At 40.7% G+C, this 21,045-nt stretch overlaps 2 protein-coding genes across 2 annotated transcripts; both read left to right on the top strand.

Moving 5' to 3' along the window:
* Positions 1–1,892: 1,892 nt before the first annotated feature.
* On the top strand, positions 1,893–2,780 carry LOC117135091. The gene has a single exon (XM_033295037.1). It carries the CDS (start codon positions 1,893–1,895, stop codon positions 2,778–2,780), a length of 888 nt encoding a protein of 295 aa, XP_033150928.1.
* Positions 2,781–17,100: 14,320 nt separating this feature from the next.
* On the top strand, positions 17,101–19,629 carry LOC108595106. Its single transcript, XM_017980267.1, has 3 exons — positions 17,101–17,205; positions 18,046–18,447; positions 18,957–19,629. Exons 1-3 carry the CDS (start codon positions 17,196–17,198, stop codon positions 19,445–19,447), a joined length of 903 nt encoding a protein of 300 aa, XP_017835756.1. The 5' UTR covers positions 17,101–17,195; the 3' UTR covers positions 19,448–19,629.
* The last annotated feature ends 1,416 nt before the right edge of the window (positions 19,630–21,045 follow it).

Raw genomic sequence — 21,045 nt, 5'->3', positions numbered from 1 at the left:
TAAATAGTTTTGTCGCTCTCATGCGCTTATATCTTTGTATACCTACACTCATATATACATATAATGTATATTTGTATGCACATACATATCCATATATGAATTTGTTATCGGGTAAGAGCGCACCATGAGAGAAAATACTCTTTTCAGTTGGCACAATGATAAAAAACATTTGTTGAGTTACGCTTTGGTATACCAGAATAAGTAGTACTAAGTACATACATACTATGTACCATTTTTAATGTGTAATTGAGAATCAAGGTTCTCACTCAACTTTGGTTTAAAATATACATTCATACATACATATAAAGTTATTATTGTAAAGTTGCTTCATTTGCATGTTCTTTGAAATTGTTTTTAACATTTAATTCACAACCAATATACATAATTGTATTTTATTTTACTTTTGGATATAGTTAATATAATCGAAATATGTTCGTAACAGACTATGCCCTTTGCGCATACTCATGCTCTTCGTATTACATTGAGAGTGCCTCCGCCAGTCGTCACTGACTGATGCAATTTGCAGCGGCATTTGAAATTTAGCATGTTGACGATTAACTGTCAACTAGGTTAGGTTATACTTAACAAAATGTTTATCTATGCGAACATTTTTAACTAACGCGAGAAATGCAATGTAAGTATGTACATACATATGCATATATGAATTTATGTATGTTTGTACCGAGGCGTACGCATTTGTTTAGCCACGATTTCAAGGTGCCCTTGCCATTTGTATCCATGTATGTACATATGTATGTATAATTATTTATGTATTCGTATATGTACATACATATGTATGTAGATATTGACGGTTATAATACGCAAACCGGTTCCAAAGCTCAGCTCAGGCTATTAAGTAACGTGACCAATAAACGTATATCACCACAATAAAATAAATTAAATAATAATTAAATAAAGGGCAAAATAATTTGTATGTATACATACATACATACAAAAACATACAAATATGAACTTTAATACATATATATTTATGACCCGCTTAATTATGTGCAAATACATATGTATGTATGTATTATGTGCATTGAAAAAATAAAGAATTTTGGAAAAAAGTATGGTGCATATGAACATATGTATGTATCTACATATATGGTTGCTGTGATCGCGTGTGGAACAACTGGGGGCTTGTCAACAACCATATTTATTGAAATAGCAACACTATACTACAACATCTTATGCATAAGACAGTTTTTATTTTTGTTTTTCGACCGATTTGGCTCAACTTTTCTTATTTTATTTTAAATTTGAGCTTAATTTTGGTATGTTTTTATAAAGGTGCCATAGATAATCGCTCAAAAGCGACACTTTTTAATCGCTCTCATGTGAACATACATAACTATTGAGCGTCGCTCAAAATCGATGAGCGCTTTATTTTTGCGCGGATTTTTCAATAGCTCGAGCCATTAACAGGCATAAATAAGAGTATACATCTTTGGTATTTTTTAATGATTTTTGGCAAAAAAAAAAAAGGGTGAAAGTTAAATTTCATTGCCTTACAAGTGTATCTATGAGTACCAAAAACTATGGTACTTTGGTGTGTTCGCAATGCACTAATTGCCAAAAAAAAAAATGTGACGCTCCTTAATACCCTTAGGCTGGCAAAAATCCTCTAGCTGAACCCTCCACGAGGGTGCCGGCTGGGCAATGGACACTGCATTGTCCAGGGTTGTTACCGGGTGATCTAGTGTCACTTGCTCGTCTTGGCATTGCAGTGTCTAGCTGAGATGCGGCGTATGGAGCCATCTGGGACTAGTGACCAGGTGACTCCATGCCCGTATCATGGCTAGAGGCTACGCCTGGCGGGGAAGCATAAAACGCTATGGGCCTCATCGATACCTGGCCGCCTCGATGAGTGTGTAGGCCTTACCGTGTCAATGGGGGCTATGGCACGGCGGACCTTCTTTCCCCGGGTGGGCGCAAGCGTCAGCTGCACCAAACGTCGCCACAAGACAACCCCAAGGCAGTCCCCAAAAAGCCCAAGGGTAGGGGCGAGAGTCGTACAGAGGTCGGGAAAGCACCGAAGTACGAAGAGACCGCGGGTGTCTTATGCCAGTGCCACCAAATCAGTGAAGGTGGGCATCATGGCCGCTGACTACCCAAGCAGACTGCTGGCCAAGGAAGAATTGACCAGCGTAGAGACGATGCTGATCAGGGAGTTGAGGAAAGGGTGGATCACCAGCCTCAATTTCAACGGCATCAGATTCAGGCCTGGTCTGATAATGGTTGAATGCCGGGACGACAATACCAGGGACTGGCTGGTATCCGTCGTACCCAAGTTGACTGCGGTAGAAGGAGTGCAGCTCAAAACCTGTATGCGGGAGCAGCTTCCGGAACTGGAGGTAGTCTCAGTTCACTTACCGCGGTCATCAGGCGAAGAGGAGCAAACGTCCGTGGACCTGTTGAAGAGTGAGCGCTCTGACCTTCTCCCGGACACCTGGACGGTGCTCAAATGCACTGACACAAGTGGGGGAAAGCTGGTGACCCTGGGTGTAGAGCAGCCTGCTCTACTGTTGCTCCAGCAAAACGGTATGCTCCTGAGCTACCGTTTTGGCCAGCTCCCATGTCGTCTTCACAAGAGAAAGGGCGCAGCAGCGACAGCGACACCCACTGCCGGGCCTAGCACCGAAGTGGCTGTCCCCGATGCAGTCAACACGGTCGAGAGGGATGCACTAGCTGAACTCGAGGCTGAGGTTGACAGCGCATCACTGGGAGGCCTAGACCTGGAAGGGCTACGAAGACGAGCAGACGCTCGTCCCAGATAGCCTGGACGATAGTCTAGCGCTGTCGGAGGAGGAGCCAGTCCTCTAATAGAATGGAGAGCACCAGCGTGGCACAAGTCAACCTGCACCACGCGAAGGCAGCCTCGGCTGTCATAGCGAGGTTGACTACCAGGCTGGGCCTGGGGCTGGTGCTCGTCCAAGAGCCGTGGACCGTCAGAGGAAGAATCTGCGGTCTGAACGACAAGAAGAGACTAAATCAAGAGCTTGCATCTTGATAAGTAAAAACATAAAGTTCTTATGTCTCTCCCAATTCCTCAGTAAAGTCCTGGTAGCAGTGCAGATCACTGTCGGGTCGAGTCCGAGGAAACTGGTGGTAGCATCAGCCTACTTTCCGGGAGAAGATGCGCAGGCACCACCACCTGAGGTGCAGGCACTGGCGTTTCAGGAAATTCTCGATCTAAACTTGAAGAGACTTAGAGTCAACTCCAGAGTGGGCTCAAACAGAGAGTTAGAAAATCTAACAAATGATTTAAATGAGATAATAGCAGACGCATACCATGAGAGTTGTCCAGAGAGGGCAGTGACCTCAAGAAAGGACAACCCTTGGTGGAGTCAGGAACTAGAGAAGCTGAGAAAAGAAGTTAGAAAACTGTTTAATACAGCAAAGAAAAATGAGAGCAGCTGGGTTCATTATACTACCAAGCTTTCAGTTTACAATAAAGAAATAAGGAAGAGCAAGCGAGCCCACTTTCGCAAGTTCTGCACCAACATAGAAAAGACACCACCAGCAGCGAGGGTGTTCAAGAGGCATCTAAGAACTCTGCCTAAAGAAATCAGACGGTAACTTCACGGAGAATGAGGAAGAGAAGGCTACTCTTCTACTCCTAACACATTTCCCCATGAGCAGAGTGCTGAAAGAGTCGTATACACAGATAGAGCCAAACAGGAAAGTAGATAGAGGGGGAACCAGAATGGACTGCAGCCAGAAGGCCAAACTGGAAAGTAGCCTCAGAAATAGTAAAAGATCACAACGATACGGTGGGCAATTGGCACATTCATGCCATACAAGGCTCCGGGTGTAGACGGGATATCACCGATACATCTACAGAAAGCACTGGAGCTGCTAATGCCGTATCTGATCAGAATAATTAGGGGCAGTATACCACTAGGGCATATACCTAGTGCCTGGAGAGTAGCCAGAGTTATCTTCCTCCTAAAGGTTGGGAAGAAAGACCCCTTTCAACCCAAATCCTTTCGGCCGATAAGTCTGACCTCTTTCCTACTCAAAACCCTTGAAAAGGTGGTGGACAACTACATGAGGCTTACGTACTTAGTAGAACGTCCTTTACATAAGAGTCAACATGCATACAGAGCAGGCAGATCTACTGAATCAGCGCTAGTAGAACTCACGATCTCTTTCAATAGGTCAGTGAAGGCTAAAGAAATTGGTTTCGGCGCCTTCATGGACATAGAGGGGGCTTTTGATAACACAGCGCATAACTTAGTAGTGAGAGCACTGACCAAAAGCGTAGTAGTGAGAGCACTGACCAAAAGAAAAGTAGAGAAAGGACTAGTGATGTGGCTAGAACGCTTACTAGACTCCAGGATAGCAGAGGTGACAGTGGGTACCTTAACAGTCAGAGCCCAAACTACAAGGGGATGCCCGCAAGGTGGTGTTCTATCACCACTCATGTGGAGCATAGTAGTTGACAAGCTCCTTAAAACTCTTTCAGACAACGGATTTGAATGCCAAGGCTATGCCGACGACATCACCATTGTCTGCAAGGGAAAATATGAGCACACATTATTTAAAAGGGTCATGCTGGGACTAAAACTAAGCGTGGAATGGTGCAAAAGCATGGGGCTGAATATAAACCCAGCCAAAACCACTATAGTTTGTTTCACCAATAGATACAAACTAGAATCGCTGAAACCAATCAAAAACGGAGATGCGACAATACAGCTTAACAAAACTGGTATGTGCGAAAAGGTCTCTGAGCAAACTTCAGAGACTAGCCTGCACGTGCATATCGGGCGCAATGCGCACATGCCCGTCCCCAGCATTGGACGTGATACTTGGGTTGCCACCACTGCACATCTACATAAAGCAGTGTGCGAAAAGAGCAAGTTTTAGAATCCAGGGAAGTGTGCAAGTATGGGAGGAAAGGAACACCTCTACACTCATAGCACAACTCCCTCAGGACGTAACAGATACCAAATATAGTTTCAATAGATTCTTTAATACTGAAATAAGTAATAAGACAGAGTGGAAAGGCCTATCTAACACCTATAATGTGAAAACACATGCCACTAGGTGGTAAACAGATGGGTCACTCACGGGAAATGGGGCAGGATCAGGAGTTTGCGGACCCAAATACAAGTATTACGAGCCGCTAGGAAAATATACAGGCATTTTCCAAGCGGAGATTCACGCTATAGAAAGATGTGCAGCTTTCAACATGGAAAGAGGCTATATAAACAGGGACATTGCCATCTTCTCGGACAGCCAAGCAGCAATCAAATCACTGATTGCTCACAAGGTAGTCTCAGGACTAGTATGGCAATGTAGACTCACTCAACAAGTTGGGTAGAACCAACAGGGTGACCATTTACTGGGTCCCGGGCCATGCCGGTATTCCGGGAAATGAAATTGCTGACGTACTAGCCAGGAAGGGAGCAAGCTCTGCTTTCTGGGGACCAGAGCCTTTTTGTGAGCTTGGGACAAGTTATGTTAACAGAAGCATAACTCTAGAAACTCAGCGGGAGAGCGAGATCTGGTGGGAAAAATCGGTAGGAGCCAGACACAGTAAAAGACTACTGGGCGGCTATGACACGAAACGTACCGTCGAGTGTCTAAATTTGAGCAAAAACTCGCTTTGGATAGTTACAGGCTTCCTAACGGGACATTGCAGACTGCGCAAGCACTTACACAAGCTAAAAATTGTGGACGATGCCTTGTGTAGACTATGTCTAGAGCATGACGAAACTCCAGAGCATCTACTGGAGGAATGCCCTGCGCTCTGCAGAGTAAGATTTAATAAGTTGGGGATTCCTACCCTAGACACAAGACAGATGAGGACTTATGAAACAGTGATAAATTTTGGCTTTTCTGCACAAAATAGGGCTGGATAGGGAACTTTAACTCATCTAACAGTGGGAGGCACAATAGACCTTTTAGGTCGCACTTTGCCATTATTATAAAAAAAAAATGGAAAGGGGTTTTATGAAGTTGTACAAAATACGAGGTGTGATGCGTTTGCTGTTTTGTGAGAGAACGGCAAGAGTGCACACACCCCTAAAAACACAACGCGTACACCATGGTAGTACTGCCACATACACAAGCGAAACTCTGGATCAGACCACAATGCAATTACTTGTGCGTATAAAAATGATTTCAGCAGCATTTTGTGCGCAGGAAATTCTTTCTCGAAGCAAAACACAAGAAAAGGTCAAAATATTTTTTGTATGTTTTATGTGTGCTTCTCTTTCGCTACCTGCTGTCGCGTCGCCGCGGCTGCCAATGCAGACAGAGCGAGCACAACTACAATTGTTGTAGTCATGGCTAAATGCCAGCGATCGCTCGCCGCATTTCCTTTGCGCTTGCTTCGTTGTGCGAACAACAACGGGAGCTTTTTTCTCGGATCTTCTGGTGGTTTTGTGCGCTGCTGATATTTCCATTGTCGCCGTATGGCTTCGCACTTGGTTTTGTGTGTGCAACCATTGTGCTTAAAAAGTTCCACAATTGCCGTTCTCTGGTGTAGGTGCTTGTAATGGCTTTGATGCCCTAGTCAAAGTGTATATAAATGATGGCTGCAGAAATTGTATTAGTTGAAAAAAAAAAAAGAATTTACGCAAATTGAATATGGTCATCGTCAAATGTGTGTAGGTTAAACTGATGAAGTCTTCTATGAATTTTTAAAATGTATCTATGTATGTAGTCAATCTCAATTAAATAAGCTAAATTCAGTTTTTTTTAGTTTTTGTACGCTGCGACCTAAAAGATCTATTGTGCCTCCCTCTGGTAGATGATTTAAAGTTCCTTGTCCAGTCTTATTTTATGCAGAAATTCCAAAATTTGTCCTGGCTTTAAGTTTCTCATCTTACTATTTCGTCATGCTCTAGGCAGAATCTACATGTTGCGTCATCAACAATTTGAAGTTTGTGAAGAAGTGTAAGCATTCTACAATGTCCCGTTAGGAAACCTGTGATTATCCTAAGACAGTTTTTACTCATATTCAGATAATTCATATTAATATTCATATTAATATGTCTGGCTCCTAGCTATTTTTCCCACCAGTTTTCGCTCTTACGCCTCGATTCTAGAGCTATGATACTTTTAGCATAGTTTGGCCCGAGCGTACAGAAAGGCTCCGGTCCCCAGAGAGCTGAGCTAGCTCCCCTTCTGGCTAGACCTTCGTTACCTGGAATTCCGGCGTGGCCCGGGACCCAGTATATGGTCACCTTATTGATTTTACCCAATTTGTTCAGTGATTCTAAGCACTGCCAGATGGGCAGATGCGCATAGCACCTGATATGCACGTGCAAGCCATCCTTTGAAATTTGCTCAGAGACTTGTTTGCACATACCTGTTCAACGCGATCTGCCCATACTACGGCGCCGTAACTGATAATCGGTCGTACCATCGCTACATACATCCACATGAGTATCTTTAAAGATAGACCCCAGCTCTTACCAGAAAGTGCTCTGCAGCTCTTCAGAGCCATAGTTGCCTTCCTTATGGAGTTTTCTAATTGGCGTTTCCAATTCAGCCTCCTGTCTAGTATTACACCTATGTACTTGACCTTGTTGGAAAGCTGTACTGTCACTTCCCTAATTTTAATTGGCTTTACCAAGTCTAGTTTTTATCTCTTAGCTCGCGAGCTCTACTAGCGCTGATTTTGTAGATCTTCCTAAAAGCGTGCTGGATAATCTTTTAAATACGTGTGCCTTATGTAATTATACGGGGCTGTCCATATATTACGTAATCACGTTTTCGGCGATTTTGACCCCCTCCCCCCCTGGTAATCAAAAGTAATCATTCAATACAACCTCCCCCCTCCACAAGATTACGCTAATCACAGAGCAAAAAAAACAGGCAAAGTTTTTCTGTTTAATCTATTATTTATTTTCAAACGAGATTCCACGGAGTTCCATTCGGTACTTATTGGGGAGTAATCGGCGCGAAACCACATTTTTTAACAAATACTTTTAACAAAAATATTTGTATAAAATTATTACGTAAGCATTGTCCAAGACCCCCTCCCTCCTCGTGTAATCAAACATAATGGTTTGGCCTGAAAGGGGTCTTTCTTCCCAAACTTTGGGATGGAGATAACTCTGGCAACTCTCCAGGCCTCAGGTATGTACACTCCAGTCCCTTACCGGCTATTCCTGGAGCTTTATACTGCTGAAAGATGCCGATTGCCCACCGTATCCTATGCTCTTTGAATATATTTGAGGCTATTTTCCAGTTTGGTCTTCTGGTTGCAGTCCAGACTGGTGCCCTCTCTATCTGTATGTCTGACACATTCAATACGTTACTTTTGGAAAAGTGGGTATGTAGTAGAAGTCTGGCCTTCTCATCCAAATTGAGTAGGTACTCACTGCTGTTGTTGTATGTGCTACGCCATGTTGTACTGTGTGCGTTGCCATCACACCCCAACAATAGTGGCAGATTTCTGTTGCAGTAGTGTCCTACAAGAGTCTACACCTCAGGTGGCGGAATTGGCAGAGCAAGAAATTTATGTTATTATTTACAAAACTACAAGCTCTCGGCTTGGTTTCTCGACAGTCAGCAATTACTATCCTCTGATGGTCGATGGCTCTTGGACGAGCACTAGCCCCAGGCTCAGCCTTGTGGTCAACCCGGCGATTACAGCCGAAGCAGCCCTCGCATGATGCAAGTTGACCTGTGCCACTCTAGTGCTCTTCATCTTATAAGTCCGGATCCTCCACCGAGAGCGCTATGCTCTCGCTAACCAGGTTTAGGCCTCCCACTGAGGTATTATCGACGTCGGCCTCGAAGTCCTCTACCGCGTCCCTCTCGACACTGCTGACTACCTCAAGAGCGGTGTCTGTGGGTGGAGGGTTCAGCTAGAAGATTTTTGCAAGCCAGTTTTTTTTTATACACTTTGTCATTTTTGTTATACACTAACATTTAGATTAGAAATTCAAAAAGGTATTATGAAAGTGTGCGATATGTGTTAATTTTTGATCAGTAAGACGCACTGGGTCGATATAGCCATTTCGATTTGTGTGTATGAGCAAAAAAGCCTTAAAGACTATTAGAGCTATTTCCGAAGCAGTACGTTTTATATTTTATTTATTTTTTCTTATTGAAAATTTCAAATAAATCACACACAATCGTTCCCGTGTTCTCGACCAATGCCGCAATTCGGATAAAAATCATGGGAGTTTTGAGTCACATTTAATTATATTTTTTTTTACTTTTCATGTCCGTTATGATGAATCTGCAATTTAAAACGCCACAGAAATCTCAGTAAATTTTGGCTCAAGTGGATTTTGAAATCTTCATCACCAGTAATTTGAACAAAAAAAAATTTAAAAATTGTGCCTACCAAATATAATTAAGTTGCATGACAATCATGTTATGGTATCAGCTGGTTCAGTTTTGTTCTTTATTATTTATTTTAATTTTCAATAAAGACAGCGGGGTGCACGTGCTGACGCGCCATACAAACGTCGCTGCCGACGCTACGGCGGCGTCACTGCTGACGCTACAGCGACCAGCTGTGACGCGTCCGCGGTTTTGTGTGTATATGTTCATGAGTGCATGCGTGTGTTTGCTGCGATGCCCTAGTCAAAGTATAAGTTTGTGGCACCAAACATAAATTTGTCCACTTGTTTTATATTCAAAAATATTGAAAAAACAAATTACTCATGTTGATAGATAGATAGATATCGCTGGCTTTCCTCATCAAAAAAACAGCTGGCAAAAAATTAAATTAGGTAAATCTTACTAAAAGGCATATGACTTACTGCGCCTGTTGTCAAAAGGAAGCGTTCAAATTTAAAGCAAACATCAAATGTTGGCACCAATTTTAATTTTAATTCTATTCACAAGTTCTCTCTGATCTATCGTACAAACTAGACGTGCTGTGGAAACAAAAACCAAAATTTGTTTTTCTTTTTCAAAAATATATAAAAAGTAAAATAATTCAGTACAGAAAAATTCATTTTACAGAAATTATATTTTACCGCTCCCCACACAAATATAGTTATTTTCCCTAGGTTGATTGCTTTTCAAGTTACATCCAGCTGGCCTCGGCTATGCCGCTGGCTGGCCTCCGTATAAAATCATGCAAAATCCCTACGATGAAGGCAAAGAGAATAACTGAAACAGTGGCACCATATGCCAAAAGTAAGACACCTACCGTAGGGGAAACCTTGAAAGCTGCCGTTTGCGAACGGTTCACGCCGCAAATTACTGCAACTAGTAATTGGGCAGTGACTCCGACTTGCACTACCACTACAACTACTGTTAGTAGTGCCATTACTTACTCGGTGGCTTCAACAACTTCGCCATATAGATGCTCCACATCTTCCGTCACGAAGTAAGCCAAAGCGCTCATAGTACTCATAGTACTACAACTACAAAGCCTGCTCAAACGCGACAACAAACTAGTAGCGTTGCCTGTAGGTTACTAGAAAAGCAAGAACAACGAACAGCTAAAAGGAAAAAGAACGGAAAATCGCTTTCTCATACCTCCAGCTCCAAGCGCGTAACCATAGACCGAGCCCCAAGTCCGCCCAACCAGCCGAGCACTGCAAATCGGTATGCTGTGCTGGATATGGACCTTGATGATGAACTCACTGAAGAATCAACAAATCAGGTAGATGCACCTGAACAAGCCAACGAATAAGCGGCGACTGGCAGATCAACAAAGCCACCACAAATTGTGGTAAACATTAGCAATTTAAATGACCTTTTTGAGCTCATACAAGAGGTCACCAACGTAGATAATGTCACAATCAAGGTAAACCAAGGAGAAACAACAAGAATATTCGCTCAAGATAGCGACACCTATCGGGTCATCGTCAACCATTTGGAAACGGTCGGTATTAAATACCACACGTACCAGATGCAAACTGATAAGCCTCACAGAGTTGTTGTCAAGGGTTTACATCATAGCACTCTAAATAAAGGTATAATAGACAGCCTAAAAATGGACGGATTTGAGGTCCTACATATCTATAATCCAAGATCGAAGACTGGCGGTGAAAAGCTTAATATATTTTTCATCAATCTTAAGCCATGCCGTAAAATTAAATACATATAAAATAAATACGCTCTGCCGCCAAAAGGTACGCATTGAGACGATGCGCAAATCAACTGAGATTGCACATTGCCGTCGTTGCCAGCAATATGGCCACACAGCCACATACTGTCGCCGACAGCCGAATTGTGCCAGGTGTGGCGAAGAACACGCCACTACTCAATGTACACATCCTTTAGAAGCACCGCCAACCTGCATCCACTGTGTAGCCAGCCATATGGCCAGCTATAAGGGCTGTGCACGGTACCAGGAGTTCATTCGCAGGTCAATAGGTACAACTAAGAGCGTGAAAACCACCAAAAGCAACAATCGTCAACCTCTAAAACACAATACGCTCATGAGGCAACAATTCCCGGCCGTGCAGACAGCAACAACAGCAGCAACTGCTTTGCAGCTCCACTGGCAATGCAAGTGCCTCTTACGCAGACGTTGCCAGAAGAAACATTAGCGGGCCTGCTCAGCGTCGGCTAAATAATATACAAACGCAGCTTACCCACCAACAACACGAACACAATAATCAGCAGCAAAGCCAAATTGATATACAGTTAGTTCTGCAACAACAACAGTTTCAACTGTGGCAACAACAGCTCCAACAACAACAACAACAATTCCTTGCGTGGCTTCAACAGCAAAAGCGAAAGCAGCAGGAAGCAAACAAACAAGCCAACCAACGCCTAGACAGGCTAGAAAAGATAGTGCTGGAAATGGCAAATACTGTGAAACAATGGACTGGGGATAGAGCTAATCACCAGTCTCATAGCAATGTTTCTAACCTGCAATGAACTCCTTAAAAGTTCTCATCTGGAATGTGAATGGCATTTCAGGTAAAGCGAGAGAAGTTGAGCTCTTCGCACACAACAACAGCGTTGATATCCTTCTCTTAACGGAGACTAGACTGAAACGAGGAGACTCAGTAAAAATATACGGATACATGTTCGTTCTATCCTGCATATAAACCACTACACAGCAATTATGGCGTTGGAGGAGCTGCGATACTGATAAGAAGCACCCTGAGACACTTTCCAAGAAGGGTCATTGAGACAAACACCATCCAAATGTCAATAGTCAAGGTAGCAACAGGCCTGGGAGACATAGAATTTAGTGTCATCTATTGTCCTCCAAGAAATATATTAGATGAGAGAAAGTTCACAGAGATACTACGTGGCTGCGGGCAACGATACTTGGTGGGTGGCGACTGGAATGCGCGACACTGGCTATGCATTGACTTTGCAGTACATCGTGGAATACCAAACTTTCGAGCTACCATAAGAGACAACTGGGACCTTAGCATACAGCCTGAGGGTATTACCGTGAGCCCATCTCCTCGGCTGGTCACCTTTTTTTTTTTTTTTTATAATAATAATAATAATTTTATTTATTCACTGGGAATCGTTCAGTCTCGTATGAACATAACCTAGTGGGGACTAAAACTATATAACAATTACAACAAAGGGTAACTAGGAGATCTTGCGAGTAGGGAGATCGCTGGGGTGAAATCTCTTCAGCCGTCGGAGGGGAATGGGGTCAACGAGATCGCTCGCCAACGGATTTGGGTGTGCCGCTAGCCTATCCGCATATCGGCTGCTGTGGAAGTTAATTTGGTCACCAACCAAAGTGAGCCTCAGGTCTCGCTCGATGACGTAATTGGAGACGTACCACGGCATCCCGGATGCATGCCGCGCAGCTCTTGATTGGACGACTCTCAGTCTGTCCAGTTGGCTTTTGGAGGCGGTCCCCCATACTTGGATGGCGTACGTCCAGGTTGGTGTAAGGACAGCTTTAATCAAAAGCACCTTGTTTTTTATGTTCAGCTTGCTGGAATGCAGAAGCCAGTTGAGCTTTTTTAATTTTTCGAGCGATTTCTGCTTGACGGCCGTAATGTGGGCTCTCCAGATCAGCGCCCGGTCCAGGTGTACGCCGAGATAGCAGTGTGATGTGACGCTGTTAATCACTTCTCCGTTAAAGGTGAGGCCTGAGCAAGTTCCTCGTCGCAAAGAGAACGTGACGCATGCCGACTTGGAGCTGTTAATAGCCACATTCCATTTAGCAGCCCATCGCTCCATTGTATGCAGCCATTCCTGGACTGCATTGGAGGCGGTTTGCAATGACGCATGGGATGCAATCATAGCTGTGTCGTCAGCGTAGGTGGCTAGGAGCAGGTTCACCGGGAGGCCTTCTTCGTTGTTACTAACGGGGGCTGGGATGTCAGCAGTGTACAGCGTATACAGGAAGGGTCCAAGTACACTTCCCTGTGGTACGCCTGCACATATCCGTTCCAAGCTGGAATCTCCTCGGCTGGTCACCAAGCGCATTAACTTGACAGTCTTGAGATGGCTGTTGACAAGCTTACTGAGCAAATATATGCAGCTGCTGCTGCTTCAACTCCCGCATACTCTCCGTTAGATCCAATCAAGTATGGCAGCGTACTTACAATGGAGGCTAAAGAGCTCCTCGCAACAAAAATGCGATTACGTAGACGCGCAATTCGATCTCAAGACCCTTGGGTTCGTCTCTTGTGCAATCGAGCAGCAGCTCAATTACGATCCGCGCTAAGACAAATCAGATGTGAATTCTTTGAGCAAAAGCTGGCTTCAATGGATTATACTGTTGACGCAAACTATTCTCTGTGGAAGTGCACCAGATCGATAAAAAGCCAACCATTTCGACAAGTTCCCGTTCGATGTCCTGGAGGCATCCTTGCCAGAAATGAAGATGAGCAGGCTAATGCATTCGCCCAACATTTGGAAGCTCATTTCACACCTTACGAGTTTGCTAGTACCGAAGAGGTCACTGAAACATACAACAGCCTACAGACACCGCTGCAAATGGCCCTCCCAATAAAGACAGCCAGAGTTGAGGAAATTGTGAGCGTCATAAGGAGCCTACCAAAAAACAAAGCTCCAGGCATTGACAGAATATGCTATGCGACACTCAAGGCCCTTCCAATCCGCGCACTGAGATATGAGCGTCTCTCTTTGTTTTCTTTTTTTTTTTTAGCCTTGCTGTGGTTTCCTGCCAGTCTGCTTTGGGGTTGTCGTTGGTAATTGATGTTCTTGTTGTTAATACTTGCTGCGCTTCTTATCAGCGCAGCAGCACCAGTGGCGGCGGCAGCGGCAGCGAGGGAAGCGAAGGAGACAAGCAGTAAAGGGACTGCTACCCTCGTTCACATGTTGGAGGCCGTTACCTCGTTGGTTGCCTTGCCTTGGTGTCGACTTGTGTGCGGCTTGCGAGCAACGTTGATATAAATTCTTATTGGCGCATTACAAATTGTCGTCTTGCCTACATCGCCCGACCACCCACGACTAACCCACACGGCCCAGCTACATGCCTGGCATCTTCTCCAGCTTGTGATTCCTCTCTCTGTATGTGTGTGTGTGTGCTATTCACATAATATAATCACTCACATAATACTCGCATTTTCATTTCCATTTCCACAAAACTGCAAAAACGCAGAAAAACCGGAACTGGGAACGGGGGAACGGGGAAACGGAAGGGCTCTCCCATTGTTTGTTTTGTCATTACATTTAGCTCATATTTTCAGTAATTAGATTTTCACTTCATTTGCATGCAAATGACAAAAGCAAAAGATGCCTTGGTTCATTGTTTTCCTCGACGTCTCTTGCAGTTCTTATTGTTAAATTTATGCTGATTTGAACAAATTAAAAAATATTTGTTTAGCACTTGCGTTGAGCAATTTTCATTTGTTTAAACAATAATGTAGCGTACTTGAAATTGTTTTAAATACAAATGGCTGCGATCAAAGCAAAGCAAAGCAAAGCAAATAAATTATTAGTTCTGATAGTTAAACAATAAAACAAAGCTCCAGGCATTGACAGAATATGCTATGCGACACTCAAGGCCCTTCCAATCCGCGCAATCATTTATATCGCATTGATATTCAACGCTATGCTGCGGGTGCAGTTTTTCCCAATTCAATGGAAAATGGCAGCTACCCTGCCGGAAGACGACCCAGAGTCATACCGGCCAATAAGTCTTCTGCCTTCCATCTCCAAGGTGTGGGAGAAGCTTATTGCCAACCGCATCAATAGCTTTATAAAACAAACAAACATCTTGCCGGATTACCAATTTGGCTTCCGAGAGGGACATGGGACCGTGGAGCAGGTTCATAGGTTGGCGAAACATATTCTTCAAGTCCTTCGACGATCTTGAATACTCCAACGCAGTATTTATAGACATGCAGCAATCATTTGATAGGGTCTGGCATGAAGGACTCTTATATAAAATCAAAAAATGTCTGCCAGCACCGTACTATGGTGTGCTACGTTAGAATTATTATCATGAATTAAAAATCATGAATTTATTAACATTTATAATTTTAAAATGTATTAATGCAGGGATATCAGAAATTTATTGGCCTTTCTAAAACATTACTATTTTTTATGCGTTACAAGCTATTTATGACTGAACATTTACAAGTCACAGACTCAATTGATAAAGATGTTATCTTATAAATAATGTTATGTTTAGTCATATAACGCTTGTAACTATTAGAATAATTGACTATAATTGAATATTGTCAGTAGATTATATTTTAGATTATGTTCAAACTAGTTATTTAAACAATTTTAATCGTTTTACATCTGCACATTTCTTGTCATATATAAATGTAATTTTTTTAAAGAAATTAGACAATGATTTTCGGCATGGACTCTTTATAATCCCATCAAACAAAAACGGCAAAATATTTTTTAACATTTTTGTATTTGTTTTTGAAATTTAAGTTTAACAGAAATTTATCTTAATTAACCAAAATTAAATAAAATTAATTGAATTTATTTTCTATATATTTAATTATTCCTAATTATAATCACTGATTAATTGACCACAATCGAACCAAATTGTAATTTAATAATTTTTACCCTTAAAACAAAAATACTCTAATTATTAATGATTAAAATTACCAAGAATTATTTATTTGGTATAGGCATGGTTTTCGGTTAAAGTATTGTCAGTCTATTCATACAAGAGAAACCTAACAAATATAAAAAATTTTCGTGGAGTATCTTTTGCTCAGCGCGCAACTTAAAATAGTGTATATTAACATTAAGGTTTTAATAACAGCTTTTATATGTTGCAGACATATTTTAATAAGTGTTACAAGTTTCGATAAACCTTGAAGGTTTTAAAATATTATCTCTTGCCGTACTTGAATGCCATATTTAATTAGCAAACTACAGTTTTCTCAGATTTGAATTTGAATATCCAAATACATGAAATATTTTTAATAGATTTTTAGCAAAAATTCAGAATTTTATATATTGGCGTTCGTAAAAGTTGTAATAATACAATATTTATTTTCTTTGTTATTTTACATTTTGAATCAAAAGAAATAAAAAATGTTAGAAATTTCAAAATATATGCATAAGTTAAAGCAGAAACAATAACTGTACATTTAAATTGTTACAATTTGCCAGACAGCGCTTTAAAGTTGTTCTTAAGCATATGTACATCCATAAAAATTTACAAGCTACATATGTATATGTATGTGAATTTAGAAACTTGTAGTTCAGACTAAAACGAAGCTTTTGACTCTTGTTGAATAAAAGCTTTTCGTAGATATATTATGTACATACATATGTATATACAGTGAGTCAAATAAGTTTTTACATAAAGCCTATTACTAGATGAAATATTTATAGCTGTACAATAAAAAAAATGTTGCACTTAAGTAATGAGAACCAAAACAAAATAATTTAATATTCATTTCAGTAACTCTTGTGATATAAGGTTAAGTATTAAAGTTACGTTGTTACATAAAGCAAATTTGATAACTCGTAATATTTGTTATAAAAATTGGTTTTTTGTATACTTTATTCTTAGTTTAAAGGCTCGTGGATTCAAAAACGACTTAAAAAAAATATTTCATACGCACATTTTATAAATATGAAGTGTTATTATGTGTTTAATTCACCTGGAAACTTACGCTGAGATAATACTTTTTTGATTCCCTGTACATATATACACACTTATACATAAGTATATACTACTCACCCACGTGAGAATCGTTTGAGTATTATTGTTTTTGATTTTACTCTCTTAGTAGCGTAGCATATGTTTACTTAGCGGCAAACATTTTTTCCACATCAGTTTAATTCCGAATCTCAAACAGTCAACAACGCAGAGTTTTAAACAAGCAGCGATGCCAATTGGTAAGTTTATAATATTTTTTCAGGTATGTAGCTATAGGTGTATTTTAAGTTTCTAAAGCTTTAAGAAATATTGTAAATATCATGCAAAGCTGAATTTTATGCAAATTTTATGTTATAATTTTACTATATATTTAAACTATATACTTATGGGATGCTGAAACAAGCTTAAAATACAGCTTACATACATATGAATGTATATAGATACATATGTAAGTATGTATATATATATGTATGTACATATCTCTTTTATCGAAGGGCTACTGAATTCCAATTGGAACGCCTTTAGATATTAGATTAACTTTAAAATTCCAATACACATTTATTTGCAAGAAAATTGTATTTAATTGGAACATTTAATAATAATCAATATATACATGTGTGTGTTATATTGGTCGTATATTGACCTCGAGTGCAAAAAATGATGTCATCTGCTTCTATGTATAAGTTGCTACAAAATTTGTCTAACACATGTACATACATATCTATGAACATATGTATGTATATATATACAAAAATTCCCACAACAAAGATATGAAATGATAACCTACATAAGTATGTATGTATATTCATACATACATACATCATATAAAACATACAAACGCACGTACGTATGGAAATAATGTGGGCATGATATTACTAAGCTCGTCTCAATACAAAGCAGAGCTTTCAGTCATGTTTTATATACATATGTACATAAGTAAATAAGTAGGCACCAATGATATCATCATAATTAGTCATTTGGCTAAAAAAAATAAACTGAAAAACATGGTCATCTTGTTCATCATTCTGTGTTCCTAATGAAAAATTGTGTAAAAAATCTAAAAAAAATTCTCATTTCAGAAATCAATACACCCGATAAGTTAGAATATCAATTTTTTCCGGCTAGTGGTGGAGTGTTTACCTTCAAAGTGCGTTCACCAAAAGATGCGCATATTGCGCTCGCCCCGGGGCCCCAGGAGGGTACACCAATGTTTGAGATTTTTATTGGTGGGTGGGAAAATAGCAAGTCCGTAATACGTAAGGACCGCCAAAAACCAGATGTTGTTGAGATCCCCACAGCCGGCATTCTGGACGCTGGAGAATTCCGAGGCTTTTGGGTGCGTTGGTATGATAATGTTATAACCGTTGGTCATGCCGGTGATGCCGCTGCGTTCCTCTCCTATGACGCTGTAGATTTGTTTCCCGTTAACTATGTGGGTATTTGCACTGGCTGGGGAGCTACTGGGACATGGATGCTGGATGGTTAGTATCTAACAAAATTTGCATATCATTTAAAAGAAAATTAGTGTTTGTTTTGCGCATTGTACCCAGGTTTGCTTGTGATGTTGGGTATAGTCAGTGTTCGGTATAGTCATGTCCGTCTGTCTGGGTGTTTGAGCAATTGTTTCTCAGCAAATATAAGAGCTAGAGCAACCAAATTTTGTATGCAGGTGCTTTCTCACCCGCAAAAAAAACCATTTCACCCACAATATTGTATTACAGAAACTTTATTATACGCGCCTTTGTATGGTCGTTACGCATCTTATTGTTGCTATTCAGTAAATTACAAACTTTAGTTCTTATTATCTGTTGCTCCTGTGCTTATAAAATTAGAAAGACAATTAGTAAGCTAAAAATGTTTAATAAGCTTAAAAGAGCACAGATCGGTTCAGAAAAATGTAAAGCATTGATGCAATATGGAAAAGATATAATAATGAACGTACTATATGGCAACTAAATAATCTCCATCTTTCCTAACTTCACATTTATAGAACCCTCTTCACCGACTGCTCCATCAGCACCAGTAATGGGTTTTTCAAATCCTATTGGAAATGGACCTGGCTGTTGGGTGCCAGCTGCTAATGGCGAAACTCCGCCTGGTGCCATGCAAGGTGGATTTGACAGTAGTGAGCAGTTGTATATTGCGCGTGCGCGTCATGAGGGCGATCTTATTCCAGGCAAACTGCATCCTTCTCACGGTGTTGTCTATGTGGCATGGGGTGGTGGCGAACATGGCCATAACGAATACGAAGTTCTGTGCGAAGGCGGTGGCCTATGGGTGCCCGTTGAGGCTGGTAATATTCCACCTGGCGCTTTTCCAGCTGGCGAGACAAGCGAAGGCGAGCCGCTCTTTATTGGTCGCGTCACCCACGATGGTACCGTAACTGTGGGCAAAGTGCAGCCATCACATGGTTGTTGCTACATACCTTATGGCGGTGAGGAGTTAATGTATAAGGAGTTCGAAATCTATGTCGCCAAATAATTAATATTATGGTATGATATCGAGAGTAAGGATACTGTCCGTATGTATTGAGTTGTACACAATTGAGCTTCAAAGATGCTTAAGACATGCACTAAAAAAATGTACTATGCAAATGCAGATGATGATTTTCTGTATGCATATGACTGTATTTAAAAACAAATAAACTAAAGTAATACAAATTATTTTTGTACTTCAAATGTTATTTATGAAATCCTGACGCAAATACGAAAATTATTGTGTATAGATGAGAAACACGATAACTGACTCCCCAACAGCAGAACTATTATACAATGAGTGATAATATCATAATGCCTTGTATACTCTAGATCAGGATCGTCTAAGCCCTATGCTCAGTGTGCTCATTTGTTTTTGTAATTGCTCTTCAGTATAAGCCAATGCAAATTACACAAACAATTTTTTGAATTTTTTTTTTGTCTCGCCTGTGCGAGCAAAGCGACAACACTTTCATGGTTTGTTGTTGCCTTGTCTCGACTGGCGCAGAGCAGTGGCAAAAAAACAAATATTTATTGCGCAACTTTTGTTGTTGCTTGGACGAAATGCGTGCACTTAAAAAAAATTAAAACAGCTTGCACTGGACATACGAAATTATCATTGTCTGCGCATACTTTGGACAAGTAAGTGATAACTCATTTATTTTCAGTGTATGAAATAAAATTGAGTTAACGGCATCTTTACTTGTGTTAGTGTTTTCGAATTAGTGTATTGGTGGTTTGCTCTTCCCTATGCAAGCGTTTGGACGCCCCTGCTCTGGATGACAAAAGGTCAACATTAACAGCCAACACATTCTTTGTGCTTACGAAAAAACTTAATAGTCAGTCATTTTAAGCAACGTCTCGCTTACACCATTGACACATACATATGTATGTATGTTAAAATGATCCCTGTCGCCCGACTCACAGAGGATTTCTCGAGGAATCATCATGGATTCCTCGTAAGAATCCCCGAGGATTTTTGCAACAGACCATATCCTTAGGGCCAGAATGAATCCAGGGAGGATTTTTCAATACGAATCCGCACTGTTTCCTCGATGCATCCTGGGGGATTTTTCAATACAAATCCACAACGATTCCACGATGAATCCAGGGGGATTTTTCTATAGGAAATCCACAGGGATTCCAATAGGAATTTCATTTTTGAAAAATAATAAATAAATACAGTAAAAAATAAGCATATATATGAAAATTTTTATTCAGAATTAAGAAAAATCAATTAAATTGAACTTGTTTGCTAACTTAATTAGTTCAGTATTTTATATTTTGTGACTTCCGCAGTGACTTCTCCACTTGCTGGCTCGCATCGACTAGGGCTATGACCACTGTAAATAAAGAACAAATATTAGTACAAGCAAAGTAAGCATTAAATCGCTTACTTACTTGAAGTGTCACAATTCCATTAAACTTTTCTTTACCTTACTTACCTGAACTTTAGATTATTGATTGAAGTTAATCACAATAATCACAAAAATTTCACAATTTTAAAACGCGTTTGCTTCTTGGACACACAAAATGAGAACATATTTCAGACAAACGCGCGTCGCAAATTAAAACAAAAACAGCAACACATACAAATGTAGGTTT

The sequence above is a fragment of the Drosophila busckii genome, chromosome 2R, assembly GCF_011750605.1.
Source record: "Drosophila busckii strain San Diego stock center, stock number 13000-0081.31 chromosome 2R, ASM1175060v1, whole genome shotgun sequence".
Taxonomy (NCBI): Eukaryota; Metazoa; Arthropoda; class Insecta; order Diptera; family Drosophilidae; genus Drosophila; species Drosophila busckii.
The sequence above is the reverse complement of the archived record's forward strand: the minus strand, read 5'-3'. Positions and strand labels throughout refer to the sequence as shown.

What these genes read in the sequence shown, in the direction of transcription:
- LOC117135091 (XM_033295037.1), top strand. Translation starts at nt 1,893, where the DNA reads ATGGGGGCTATGGCACGGCGGACCTTCTTTCCCCGGGTGGGCGCAAGC.
- LOC108595106 (XM_017980267.1), top strand. An exon ending in TGGGACATGGATGCTGGATG is followed by an intron (nt 18,448 to 18,956) that starts GTTAGTATCTAA and finishes TCACATTTATAG; the next exon opens with AACCCTCTTCACCGACTGCT.